This window comes from Apus apus, chromosome 4 (genome assembly GCF_020740795.1).
Source record: "Apus apus isolate bApuApu2 chromosome 4, bApuApu2.pri.cur, whole genome shotgun sequence".
Lineage (NCBI taxonomy): Eukaryota > Metazoa > Chordata > Aves > Apodiformes > Apodidae > Apus > Apus apus.
Window position 1 is genome coordinate 102,678,393 of NC_067285.1, and position 14,963 is coordinate 102,693,355.

The window sequence follows — 14,963 nt, forward strand, 5'->3', positions numbered from 1 at the left end:
CCCGCTCCAGCCCCTCGGCAGGGCCGGCTCCCGCACCGCTGCCCGCCCGCCGGGCTGCCCGCCTCCATCCCCGCCCGGGCGGCGGAGGCCACCCCGGGAGCGGCGGGCGATGAGTGGCAGCGGCGCTGCCCCCTCAGCACAGCGCGGCCGGGAAGGGGAGGGGACGGGGCGGTGGTCGGGGGGCGGGCCGGGGCCGCCCCAAAGGGCTGCGAGCGAGCGGTGGAGCCCCAGTGGGGTCCCAGCTGCCTCGGAAGCTTCGAGGAAACTCGCTGCCGGGAGCCCGCGCTGGTGACTTCGCCCTGCTGGGCTCGGTGAGCGTCTGGGGCGGGGACCCCGGGCAGGACGGCCCGAGCTGCCGGGCTCCCTCCCGTCCCCCGCCGCGCTCGGATTGCGCTCCGAGGTTTCTCGGCCTTCCGGGGTGCCAGCGTGGTGCCCGGGCACCCTCTGGCCTCGCGGGGAAGGAGCCCGACAAACCCCGGCTTCCCCGCCCGGTCCTGCCGCCGGGAGCTGCAGAGTCACGGCCGCGGGGCTCGGCCGGGCGGGCGTCCCGGGCCGGGCGGGCCCGGCTCCTCCCGCAGCGCCCGCTGGCTTTGGAGCACAGCCGGCCGCCCCCGAAGCCGTACCCTGCCTCCCCTTCGCAGCTTTTAAAATACGTCCTAAAGTTGTATCTGAGGGCTAGCTTCTGCTGGCCGTAGGAAAACTTGGCCGTGTCCTTTCCAGGGCTAGTGCAGTGTGACTTTCGGGACGGGAGTATTTTTGCTAAGTAACAAAGACCGAGGGAAGTGTTCTCCTGCTCCTCGCAGATGTGTTGGAGAGCTGCCTTTGTTGCCCGGTTCCCCTTTCTGGAAGGGGCCCGCCCCTGGAGTGCTGGGAATGCGGGTCCAGGGCATCCGGCGGGGCTGGAGCCCGGGGGGCTCATCTTGCTCCTCTCTTTCACAGCCCTAAGGTCAAGTTTAAAACTAGATGCAAAGTAACTTTTGTGATTGTATAATGGTTAAAAATACTCATGTTGGTTTACTGGGAAACTATTTTAATCTCTGTGTTTTCCTAGGACTGAAAGCTGAAGTGAACTGTCTTGGTTTATTTTTAACTTGGTGTAGAAACGTTATACAGAAATGCGTGTGCGTGTAACAATAAGTTATTTTCCGGTTTAGGGAAGCTTATTTTTGGCAAGCAAGCTTCATAAATACCAAAAAATGTGTAATGATGGTAATATTGCTGGTACTTTTATTGTCCTGTTGTGATTGTAATGTTCTCTAAGAAGTTGTCGGCTGAGTTAGGTATTGTATCTTTGCTTTTAGCTTTAGTGCTTCTATCTTTGCAAGAGCATCTTTAGGTCAGTATTTTGAACATACAGAATTAAAAAAATGTAGTTTGTAACCATCATCTACAATGTTCCTTGTGAGTTGCCTAATTCAGCAAAGCTGCTCTTAAGCAGCAAGTGTTGCTTTGTGTTGTTACACAGTGTTGGTATATGCGTACCTTGCTGCTTCCCATCTTGTAAAAGCTAAGCTTTCAGAAAGCTTTCTTAAGGAAGTTTACTGATTTAAGGAACTTTTAGAGAACAGAGAACAGAGATTCCCCTCATTGTTTAGGGGAGTGCTTACAGTTGAAGTTAAAAGGTCTTCTCTGGTAAGGCCTTTCCCTCCCTGTCTTACTGTGCTTTTTTCTATAAATGCTATTATTTTATAAAATCGGATAGTAGTTTAGTAGTAAATAATGTCAGCTTATTTTGGATCAATTGGAAATGTCTATAAAGAGCATCTTTGGTGGTGTCCCTCTCCTTGCTTCCAGTGGTGGAGTTCTACATCTCCTCCTCTGACTTATCTTTCTTGTCTTTACCTGTGGCCTGATTAAGCAGTGGTTATGAACCAGACCCGTGACATTAAGTGAATTTTTCTGTCACTATAGAAACATCAATATTGTTCTGTAAAAAGTTAGGGGCTAGTCTTTATTTCTTGCATCTAGAAGGAGAACATTAGATTCAATTAAGTTATTTATATGCAGTATTTACAGGATTGATTATTTAAATTTAGCACTTATCTGTGCTTGAAAGTCAACTCTGATTTAGTTAGGAAAAAAAGGAGTCACTATTCTGGCACAAAACTATACATGGTCAGTCTTATTCAACAATAGCTGCTTGTGCTTGGAAATGCTGAAGACCATATAAATATATCTTGAGGCTGCTCAGATTTTAAATTCTTACTCTGGATTTATGTTGTTACCATACTATCATTATTCTCTTATTTTGCAGCTAATATGAATTCAGATCCTGATCCCCCCTCAAGTCCCTCTCACCCCCAGCTGCATCTTGGAAGGTCCCAGCTAAACGCTGCTGCTGTGGACAATCAGAAATCTGGACCTTCCTCAGGTGATACTGCAACTTTTTCTCCTTCAGTTCCTGCTTACTCCCGTAGTAGGGAGAAACCTGAAAAAAATGGTAAGTATTAAAGCAGTTGTGCAAAACTGGCTTATGTTAAACATTGGGAGATTATTATGTGTATATGTATTCTAAACTCTGTTTAAAGAGATACTGTAAAGTAGAAAAGTAAATTTCTCCAATTTCATTGAACCTATTGTTGTGGAAGAGACTTTTTCTTCTGCGGCTTACTTTGTGCAAATTTTGCCATCCAATTTCTCATGTGTACAGAGCAACAGGGAAGAAGTGTGAGAAATTGGCAGGGAAAATTAAATGTAATTTACAATAATATTAAGGTTTAATTTCTATTTCTTCAGCTGGCTAGATCACCTGCTAACTATAGCTTTAATATGGATTCTAATGTGGATTAATATATACTGCTGTAATGTAGGCTTAGGAAATAATAAATTGTTATATGAAACCAGAGTGACAGAAAATAAGATTAGCAGGGAGATAAGAAGTTGGATTAAGAATCGTGATACACTTGGAAAGCAGAATGACACTCCTTTTATCCCGTTAGTGTGACCTCATTGAGTTTCAAAGATTGTGCAAACTGATGGAATGAGAGAAATGCCTCATGCAAAAGGTAGAAAGAAAAATGTCTGGCTCCTCTACTCTTCTGCTGAGTTCCAGTTTTAAATTCAGCCTGTAATCTACCACTAGTGCAAGGAGGTCTTGTGTTCAAGGTCTAGCAAAACTACTGCTCTTTAACTTCCTTTAAAATGGGACTTTTGATTCTGAAGCTACTTAAACGTGTGCCCTTATGTTCATAAATACAAGCCACGTTATTGAAGGTAGTAAGGCTACTAAAGAGTTCAGAATTATTAAATGTGTGAATGTCTACATGGCATGTATCCAGTGAAGCTGAGCTCTGCACATAGTTCAGGCCAAAACTGTGGCTGAGTTAGCACATCCACTGTTTGCATCTAATTCAAAATTGACTGTTGGAACCTTCTGGTTTCTTTGTTACTAAAAGGCACATTCCAGGCAGAGGACAAATTTTTGATACCAGAATTTCTAACATGCTTCAGTGTATTGTTACCAACTTTAGCATCTCATTTATCTGCAAAAGAATTCAGAGGTGATGGAGAATTGACACTTGCAACATGAATTACATGATTACTGATTTAGGATCAGTGCTAACAGGCATGTTTTCTTCCTTCATTCTCCAGTTTCTCAGTATGCTTCAAAAGGGAAAGAATAGGAAAGCATTCAGAATATAGTACAGAGTTGTCTTGAGCATTGCTATAATATGATTTGAAGGAGGAAAATATAGGTTTCTGAAAATTAATACAAGCTATCAATCTAATGGTGTTTTACACAAATTCTGTCAGGTGTTCTTCAGCTAATTTGGAGGATTCTGATTCTACATGAAATTGTATCACCTTTTGTTTTCATCCTTTACAGGCCTGTATATTTATGAATTATCCCTGTGCATTTTTGTATTATAGACATGTTTGTTTGGGCCTCCACAAAAGAGGACTTTTGAGCATTGATGTATTTCTCCATTTCTGTTGTGACTCATTCCTGATGGCTTTAGATTGCTTCCCATGAAAATCTTCTTAGTGCCTGTTGCCACTGTCATTGCCTTTTTCCATCTTCATCTTAATATACATAAGTATTTAAAACTGCAAAATGAGCTACTATTGCCATTGTGTCATGCTGGAATCTCTAGCAACCAAGATTTTAGTGGCTTTGGATAGCAAATGTGTTTGATGAGATCATATTTCTTCATCCAGTATTTTCTTCTACAGTTATTTTAGATTTATGTCATTTGTCATAATACTAAGTTTCTAGAACTGAAAACTCATTTCAAAGAAAGGAAGCAGACAATTTTTCTTCCACCCACAGCAGCCTTGGTCATCTGAACTTAAAAACAGGGATTTTTAGCAGGGCTTCAGAGAGAAGTACAGAGAGGAATACACATTCAAAGTCATATGTGCGTGTGGAAAAAAATATGGAAAAAAAAAGTGATTTATGAAACATAAAACTGGCACCTCAGCAATTCTCAAAATCTTCTGATAGAGAAGATAATCCTTGAAATTGTTAGTCTTTAGCAATAAATGATATTCAAGTTGCTGACAAATCTGGGAAGAGTGAAGGATCTGGATTCTTAGCTGTGGCATGGTATGGTCTGGTGGTATGAAAGGACGTGTGCACTAGAAGGGCTGTTCTGACTTCTTTTTTAAAAGATTAAGAAGTCAGTTACTTTTGATTAGTCACTGTGTGTCACTTATGGTAACTCTGAATGATACAAAAGAGGACAGAAAAGAGCAGTATGTTGCTGTACAGAAAGCTATCCCGGTAAATGTTGTTACAATGTAGATGCTCCTCTTTATTGGTGCTTTAAATACTTTGTACAAAATGTTACAAACTTAAATCTGTATAAAAGTAATTTAGCAGCTATGATTTCTGTTGGAGAAGGGGAGATGTACAATGTGCATCTCATACTACATTGAAAAGCAATTTTACCTCAATCTTATCTACCTACCACATATCTGTGTGCCTTTTCCACAAAGGTTACTGGTATCCTGGCCTGAGTTAGAGCATTGCCAACAGATGAAGGGAGATAATGCTTCCCTTCTACTCAGCACTGGTGATGCCACACCTGGAGTGCTGGGTCAAGTTCTGGGCTCCCCAGTGCAAGAGTCATGGGCAGACTGGAGAGAGTCCAGCAAAGGGCCAGAAAGATGATGAAGGAGCTGGAGCATCTCTCCTGTGAGGAAAGACTGAGAGAGCTGAGGCTGTTCAGCCCAGAGAAGAGAAGGCTCAGGGGAGTCTTATCAATGCGTATAGATACCTGGAGGGAAGGTGCAGAGAGGACAGAGGCAGGTTCTCTCCACTGCTACCCAGTGACAGGACCAGAGGCAATGGGCACAAACTGAATACACCAGACTCCATCTGAACATCAGGAAAAACTGTTTTACTGTGAGGGTGACCAAGCACTGGCACACATTGCCCAGAGAGGCTGTGCAGCCTCCATCCTTGGAGGCACTCAAAAGCTGTCTAGATATGGTCATGGGCAACCAGCTAGAGGTCCCTTCCAACCTCAACCATTCTATTGATTCTTGAAATATTCTTGCCAACATATATGTATTTCTGATCTGTGCTTTTTTTTCTGGTCTGTACTTGCATATGTTGTGTTTAAGGTTATGGCATTGACATGAACATTAAGTAATTTATTTCCTGAAAACACTCATTTCCTCCTACTCCTGCAGCATTATCCATATCTTGCAGCATAATCCAGCAAATTAACGAATGCCCTGGCTCTGTCTCAGTAAAGCACTTAAACACACACACATCCTCAGCTGTACGGGTACTTCATTTGAAACTAACTCCTACTATAATTTTTTTCTTAGCAATTTTTCAATCTGTCTTCTGCTAATGTATCATTAAATAGTGTTTTTGTTATTGCTTGAATAACTCCTTTAAAAATGGGAGGTAACAATGCTTTGAGGATTGTGCAAATCAAATGTGGGATTTAATGAAAAGGAACAATATTCAGTTTTTGAGGTTGAGATGATTTGTGGATACTAGTTTTGGTTTTTTAAAAAGAAAAGGAAGAAAAAGAAGCTGTTGCATTTTCTAGGAATCTTGTGCCTATATAAGTTACTGATTTTAGTGTATGTGATAGGAATGGAATAAATATCAATATGTACATGCTCGTGTTTGGAAATAAATTTAGAAAAAAAAATAAAATTGTTATTCTTAGTATGTTCCTGGACAGGAAGTTTTTACGTGAGCAAAGCATATACTCTACTAATTAGGGCATCTGAAATTTTAAAACCATTGAGTCATCAGTATTCACGTAAGCTAATTACAGGAGGGTTAAACAGAAAAGGTCTGCCATTATTTTAGTAGTCTGTGCCAAGAGGAACATGGTGCAAGGAAGCCCAGTGGCTGCTTGCTAATGAAGTCTGGTGAAGTTTGTTGAAACAGACTAAGACAAATCTAAGACCCTTTCATGCCTCCCAGGTGCATAGGCCCCTTAGTTCCTGCTACATACCCCTTTTTGGCATCTGTATTTCATCCATTCTATGCATCCTCCTTTCTTCAGATACAGTCTTAAAGCAATGCAAAAAGATATAGCTCAGGTGAGAGCTCTGGGGGTTCCAACACAAGATTCTCCAAATTTACTTCAAAACATTGTTCTTGCTAGTGCAACCACTTGCTCTGTGTCCACAGAGCAGAGCTATTAAAAAGGCACCTTCAATGTGTTCACTTAGTTGCATTTGAGGATCTGAATACTGCTGCTGTCAATGTACTGGTTCTGGAAGAAACACGAGTCCCCACTCCTGGTTAAGTGGTTTGTATAGCTGAGCTAGAAAGGAGCTTTCTAGAACCCAGTGGATGAGTCAGTTTTGATTCAGATGGAGGAAAAAAAAAAAAAAGGCGGATGTGAGATAAACTTCTTTCAATATGATAGTGATTGGATACTTGCTTGGATGTCTGGATTCAAGGATATCTGCTTCAAGTCAGCTATAATGGTAGCTTGAACAGGACTGACTCTCACCCCAGGTGAATATTTACTGTGATGCAGGTTATCTAGAGGTGTAACCATTTTTTGCAATGCTTAGGTACTTTCAAGTACCAACCTGATCTTTTCCCTATGACAAAGTGACATGTCTGGTAGATGAGAGAGAGGCTGTGGATGTTGTCCCTGTAAATTTTGGTAAAGCCTTTGACATTGTCTCCCACAGCATTCTCCTGGAGAAGTTGATGACACATGGCATAGACAGGTGCACTCTCCACTGGGATAAAAACTGGCTGGATGGTCAAGCCCAGAGAGTTGTAGTGAACAGGATTGGATCCAGTTGGCAGCTAGTCACCAGTGGTGTCCCCTAGGGCTCAGTTTTGGAACCAGTCTTGTTCAATATCTTCATTCATTATCTAGAGGAGGGGATTGAGTGCTTCCTCAGTAAATTTGCAGATTACATCAAATTGGGTGGGCATGTTGATCTGCCTGGGAGTAGTATGGCTCTGCAGAGGGACCTGGACAGGCTGGATTGATGGGCCAAGGTCAACTGCATGAAGTTCATTAAGGCCAAGTGCCAGACCCTGCATTTCAGTCACAACAACCCCAGGCAATGCCACAGGCTTGGGGCAGAGTGGCTGGAAAGCTGCCTGGCAGAAAAATACCTGGGTGTGCTGGCTGCCAGTCAGGTGAATGTGAGCTAGCAGTGTGCCCAGGTGGCCAAGAAGGCCAACATCATCTTGGCCTGCATCAGGAATAGTGTGGCCAGCAGGAGTAGGGAAGTGATTGTGCCCTTGTATGTGGCACTGGTGGGGCCACATCTGGAGTATTGTGTTCAGTTCTGGGCCCCCTCATGATAAGGAGACTGACGTGCTGTAACATGTCCAGAGGAGAGCAACCAAGCTGGTGAAGGATCTAGAGAACAAGTCATATGAGGAACTAGGGGTGTTTAGTTTGGCAAAGCGGAGGCTGAGGGGAGACCTCCTTTCTCTCTACAGCTATCTGAAAGGAGGTGGTAGTGTGGCAGGCATTGACTGCTTCCCAAATGAATAACAGTAGGAATGGAGGAAATGGCCTGAAGTTGTGGCAGGGTTAGACTAGATATTAGGAAGTATTTATTTACTGAAAGACTGCTTAAGACAGGCTGCCCAGGGAGGTATTCAAGAAACATGGAGATGGAGCACTTCAGGGCATGCTCTAGTAGGCATGGTGTGGTTTTTGTAGGTTGTGTGTTGTTGGGTTTATGTGGTGTGTGGTTGTGGGGTTTTTTTTGCTGTTGCTTTTTGTTTGGGTGGGTTGTATTGCTTCCCTCCCCCTGGATGGACAGTTGTACTGGGTAATCTTAGAGGTATTTTCCAACCGTGACGATTCTGTGAAAGTGTCTTTCTTAAAAATTGACTGTTAGTCAGCAGGTAAAAGAAGACATTCTAGGTTAACAGAGAAATCTGGGAGGCAGTGTGAAGGTGGTAATTTTTAATATGTGGATGAAACATAATTTAGTTGTTTTTAAGATTATTCATATACATGTGCTAGCCAGTAAGGTTGGAGAGAACAAATTGGGTAGGAATTCAGAGAGTTTAAGAAGTTTTGGGAGCATTGCAAAGTTAAGTTGCAGTGCTTGAAGAAACATCTCTGTTTAAGGAACTAATTATTTATTTATTTATTTTCATCTTTTTGATGTTAAGGAAATACATGCAAATATCTTGCTTTAAAATTGAGAACACGTGGGGAAGGTACTTGTGCCTTTGCAGGCAGAAATCAATTTCTTGTTTTGTTTGTAGAGTTGTGGAGTTCAGCTTGTACTTGGGAAGGTTATGAGGGTTTTTGTATCTCTTGGAGGAGAATTAATTTACAAATAGTGTGACTTGAACTTTATAAATAGTACAAAAACTCATCTAAACAGTTTACAACGCATTGTAACAATGTACAATAGCGTGTCTCCAATGCATTGCTAAATGATGGCTAACAAATAGGGGACCTCTCAAATTTACAAATATTTTCTGAGTGTTAGCCTCTTCCACTTAAGGTTACAAAGAAACTTTGCTTCAAAGCTCTATTTTAGCACTTTTTTGGTCTTGGTTTTCTGGCAGTTTTCTTGCACAGACTGTCTTCAGGCAAAGCGAAATGTTTGTGCAAAGCTTGGAGAGATCTCAGAAAAATCTTTGATTGTTAAAAGGGAAGGATTATGTCTTGAAGTATTAATTACTTAACAATTTATCTGTCAGTTTATTAATGTCCCTTCAAGCTTTACCTGTAATGACTCACGCTCCTGGAAAGCTCATTTGCCAAGAACTGCTGTGGGGGAGAAAGGATTCTATCCACCCAGAAGCTAATGACTGTATTTTCAGATAAAATTTTGGGATATAGTCATAGTAGGTACAGAACACTGGGAGTTTACTTTTTCAGGTGTGCTGCTATTGTCAATAACATGCTGGTGTTTTTACCATGTGTGGGATTATGATTGGACATTCATTTATTTGAGGAAAGATTGTCCATCTCTATTTATTCCATCGTTTGGAATAATATCTTTGTTGTCAGCCAATGAAAATGTTACTGGTAACAATTTTTGCATTTGCACAATGAACTGGATTGAACTGGATTAAGGAAAATGCCCAAACTCAGTCTTCCTCCATTATTTTTCAGGTGGATCCATTTTCTAATCTTTGTTAAGGATAACAAAATGTTTGTTCTAGAATAGTCGCAGGGTTCTAGAGGGATAGAAATATGCAGCTGAAATATAAAAGGGGAAAGCTATATTCACAATTGTAAATAATTTAATTGAATAGGACTACCTCTGCAAATCCTATTTACACATTTAAAACTATCATTTGGAGTAAAATCTTTCAATTTAGTTTCCTCCAAAAAGAATCAAGTTTGCATGTTCTACTCTGCAAACAAAATGCAGTAAATGGGAACAGACAAAGTTAAAAGTAGATTCCTTATCTGAACCAGCTCTAATGTGGTGTAACTGCATTAATCAGCAGCAAGAACTGCTAATTTCTGCAGATATTTTGCAGTGACTTTGGAGGAAAACATTTGGAAGAACCTGATATCTTCAAATAAAACTGACCAAATCCCTGTTGTGCTACAGTAATCAAGGAGGGACTTGAAACTGTTGTGCTCATAGAGGGCCCCTTGCAGCAGCAGAAGGCCCACTTCATTGCAAAAGTTAGGACATAGTTTACTGTGGAAATAAAGCCAATTCTTTGCAAAGTCAGTTATTAGAAGTGCTTGGTAAGTGAGTTAATAAGGCACCATGGACTTGCAAAACAATTAGGGTGGAGGTTTTTTAAGGGCCACTATTTTGACAGTAAGCTAATGAACTGCTGGACTGTCTGTGGGATGAAAAGCCTAAATTGCAGAATTGTTGAAGTTCCATTGAGTGTTGTGGAGGTTGTCATTGTGATAACTTCAGGTCTTCATCTACAAAATTAGGCAGGCTTGGTGACTTTTATTAACTTAGTTCTTTCTTGCATTGTTTTTTGCATGTTGCTTTTTTGGGTTTTTTTTGGTGGGGAGGGTTAATCATTATGATTTTCAACTGAAAAGTTACTAAAATCTTGCTTATTTTTAACTCGGCAGTTTTGAAACATGTTAGATTTATCCCAGTTCATCAATAAAGGATATAATCAGATGCCGGCATAGAAAAGCAGCAGGGCTGTCTCATTAGTTGTGTGCAAAATTATTTTAATGAATTTAAATTATCATTGTACAATAATAACTATTCTGGAAATAAATATCTTTTAAGAATAGTTTTCTCTCCGCTTTTAAAATTTATAGTCTCTATAATATCATCACTCTCAGTCTTAGTCTTCCACCTACGTGCTTTTTTTTATTATTGCTTTCCTGACAAATTTTTCTTCATTTTGTGGGGGTGCAGAAGCCATTCCCTTTTCAGTTTAATGCTTTTTGATGACTTGCAGTTGTGGTGTGACTAAGACTATTATCATATCTACAAATGCATTGCTGCTCCCAGAGAAAGTAGAGTTGAGTCCTAGACTTCAAGATCTCTGTAAACAACTGTTATTCCCTTATCTCCCAGCCCTGGTACTGCCTTTAAAACTAGAATGCTTGGCAATACATGCTAATATAAATATTTTTAATTGTTCCTGGGACAAGTAGGACCATCTTAAGATCTCACCATGGAAGTCAAAGTGCATAGAAGAAACAGATTCAATGTACTCTTAGTTGTACCAAGCCCTTTGCAGTTAAGGTAAGAATCCAGGAGGCTTCCAAGTGGATGAAAGAACTCGACACTCACGGATGAGCAAATAAGTGTCTAAAGTTAATAAAAATATTTCACATAAAAATGTGTGTTGTACAAAGTATTTATCCCTGTTCAGTCAGTTCCTCCATTTGTGTCATTCTATTCTATATGTACAAATCATGTTTCTGACATGATGCTCAATGTCTGCTTTTAAGTGGAATGTCAGTCTTTCCAGAAGTTTTACTCCTACATTGGTACTGCACACAATACCACTGAACTTCTGGAGCTTCTGGAAAGTGAGTAGGAGGTTTTTTTCTACAGAGATTCAAACTAGCTCTGCTGAACACTGAAAGCTCAACAGTACAATCCACTGACACACAAAAGCTGTTGAAACCTTTGTTTTTGTTACAAAACATACAGATCCACTTTTTAAAAAAACACATTGATAATAGAAAGTCTACCTGTGGATGAACAGTTTAAATCTCTTTCCTGAAAGAAAAAAATCTGACATCTTTCACTTTGGAGATATGCTTACATCCATCTTCTAGCAAATGAAAGGATATTTTTTTTTTTCGTCATTAATGTGTATGGCTTTTCTCCTAATAGTGTGTGAGATTCTAGAAAGCTTGTTTCATATAGAAAACAAAATATGGAATAAAAATCAGCACACAGTTCCCTGAAAATTTTGAATTTGTCAGATGTTTAGAAAATTAACAGACTTGTGCTTAAAGAAGGAACTTTTCTTTCAAAAAAATCCTGTGGAATGCTATCAGAATTACAACACACTTCCATAAGGGACTGGAGGTATTATGTAGGACAAGACTCCAAAAGAAACTCCTTCTAGGGGGACTTTGCACAAAATATGTTCTGCTGTATCTGTTTTGGTTTATATCCATGGTCAGGCATGTCCTTAGGCTTTTGTTTTCCTGCTTCTTCCTTGGCTATTTATTGCTTGAACAAATATGCCTACATTATTTACTTTGTGTATGTGTGTGCATTCTCTTGTTGCTTTCTTCCTACCTAATATTATAGAATCTTCAGCTTTCAACATTTTTAACATTTTCTTTATACTAGCAAATGATCTATTGCTGAGAATCTGGAAGAAAATTATGTTCTATAGCTCAAATATTTAATTTGTGAACTCTTTTAAGCAAATTAATTCTGTCTTTAACAAATTACTACTTCACCTTGGTGACAGTCTGTTAGTTCTGATGATTCAGTCACACTTTGTTTCTTTCTTTTTTAGCAGCCCCAAAAGACCAGATGGTTACTATACAGCCCTATGACAGTTTTGAACTGTGTAGCAAGACCTCTACTAACTTCATAAAAAGCTGTAACAGCTTTTCTTTCTGACTGTAAACCTAGCAAAGGTAAATATTAGAGGGACAGAGAACAATACTGATGAAAGCTAAGAAGTAGGAGACAGAAGTCCCGTAGAACAGTGGTTTTGTTGTCCTGAAAGTAGAGTCTGTTACCTGGTGTGCAAGAAGTCACCCCACACACAGAGTCAAGAAAGTTGCTTTCCTATCCGGTTCTGCACAGAACAGGGAGCAGGGAGGTGCTCCACACAGCAAGCTCAGTTTCCTGAAATGCAAATGCTACTTTTATACTCAAAAATGTGAGAAAGAACTTCATCCCTAACATTATTCTCTCACTCACACACATAGTTGGTCAATTAATTCCATGCTTCCATTTAAAGTGGCAATGCTCAGAATTTCACTACACCTGCTCACAGAGCGGCGGGCTTGTTGTTAGTAGGTGTCCTCCTGCCTGTGGGTGTGAATTTTAATATGCTAATGCCTCATTCATGTATTAATATGGTGATTTCTGTTACTCATTTTTCCCTAGTGTTCAAGGTTGTAACCAAGATAAGCTCTAGGGAGTGCCCTTCCCATCCCTTTTATCTGTCTTGCAGGTGTCCTGCAGGCTTGTAACAAGGCTGGGCTGTTGACCACTTGGGGGCATGTTTTTCTCTAGTTGGGATCTGGTTTTGTCTAATTCTTACTGTTTTCACTGTCATCTAGGCCTTGTTTTTATTCTGCATGCCCTTTATGTTCTCTTTTATGTGATTTTTTTTTTTTTCCCAAATGTGATTTTTCCCAAAAATGTTACTTATTTCAATTAATGACTGACAACAGTTTGATAATCCCAGTCATTTGACTCAAGCTGTAAGATGCTAGTGCTTCAGAGCAGTCTGCAGAGTTTCTGTAGGTGGGTTATCTTCAGAAGCTGGATGCTTGATTTTTAAGAACCAAACAGTGCTTTTTCTCTTCTAGTTAATCTTATTCTACAGAAGACATTGAAATCCAGAGGATAGAGAACACATTTTGGGGCCCTTAATTGCAAGCTAGGGATCAAAAAATGAATGTTAAAAAATGACTGGCTTCCAGTAAGCTGGTTTTCTTTGTGGTTGTTTGTGGTAATAATTAAGGTGATATGCATCCTTTCTGTCCACCACCCTAACTTCCTTTGGGACAGGATTTATAGTATGTTTTTGAGCTGTTTCTGATGGTTTCTTTTTCAAGCTAACCCAGTGTTGGGTTAGATAGCAACAGTTTATATTAACTCTAGCTTCCCTGATGAAACCTGTGGCACAGTGCATTTATAACTGAAATTAATGAGAGCAGAACAGTTTGATTCTATCTGGAAGTACAACTTGGGTACTTTTATTATCTTAATATTAAAGTATGGGATAAGCTTTACATGTTGCATGTTAGAGGCATGTTTTTGTTGAAATCTCTAGACAAAAGATAAAATAAAAATCCAGCTTCAAGTTCATCATAATGAAAGTCACAGATGAGGCTTTTTCAGATACAATACCTGATTCTATATTTGTCTTCTCTGTGTCATGTCTTTCTCCACCTACAAATTTGGTTGTTCAGCTACCTTGTGGAGCACAGTGGGAGGGGTGGAGTTGAGCAGCAAACATTACTTATACTGGTACCCTCTCAAAGTCAAAGCAAGTAGTTTTCTTTGTAGTTCAGACAGTACTTTCTTTCAGACTGAATTACAGTAAGGCCTTGCTAAAGCAATGAAGTGATGTATTCCTGAGACTTCACAAGTATTGTGCTATGTAGTGTGACCAAGATGAGTTCAGACATCAGTACACTTCTTGGTGTATGGAGAATTTCTTCACGTGCAGGAGATCTCATGTCAAAGATGACAGTCTTCCCTCCCTGCTCCCACTTAAGTGATTTAGCTGGTGGGAAGACCTGTAGATGAAAGCTTGTTCTGTACTACTGTTCATCAAATATGTAAAACTACTCCTGTCAATAACATGGAGCTGAGGGAAATACTTGGCATGCTGTGATTTATAAGTACATTAAGTAGAGAGCTTACTGGATAAAGCTAATGAAGATAAGAAATATACGTTTTCTTCTCCTTAATGCCATCCAGCTTTTTCTTCTTTCTTATATGACCTAACACAAGAGTTACAGTTTGTGAACTCTGTGAAGCCTTGCAGAAGTTGCTATCAATGCTCAGTTGCTATAAATGTTCAGTATTAATATTTGGGAACCAGAATGGTGACAGACCTTTCAGGTTCAAGATTATTCTCTTCTTCATGAGACTCCTTTAAGCCACTATTTACATGTGTGTATTAGAGCCAGGGATGTTTTTCTACATGCAGTACAATGCTGTCCTTACTTGATTTTATTTGAATTTTACTTAAAGGTGTTCAGCTGTTTCCTTCTCAGAATGATCTTTTTTAGCACTACTGACTCAAAGGTGAGATCTTTGTATCTGATGGTGTTTCCTGGGTATTTTCTTCTACTGTTGGTTTTTCCCGTTGCTTTTTAAAACTCACGTAACTGTTTGGCACTGGCCAAATATTTTTAATATGTTTGTCTTTTTTTATTATTATT

The 14,963-nt window shown here is 40.1% G+C and overlaps 1 protein-coding gene across 1 annotated transcript in view; it reads left to right on the forward strand.

Moving 5' to 3' along the window:
- The first annotated feature begins 197 nt into the window (after positions 1 to 197).
- The window catches only part of WFS1 (wolframin ER transmembrane glycoprotein), a 36,237-nt gene continuing 21,471 nt past the window's right edge, over positions 198 to 14,963 (forward strand). Inside the window, exons 1-2 of the mRNA XM_051619566.1 lie at positions 198 to 311; positions 2,255 to 2,440. Of these exons, the coding sequence (XP_051475526.1) occupies positions 2,260 to 2,440 (181 nt within the window). The 5' untranslated portion in view covers positions 198 to 311; positions 2,255 to 2,259. The remainder of the gene's footprint in view (positions 312 to 2,254; positions 2,441 to 14,963) is intronic.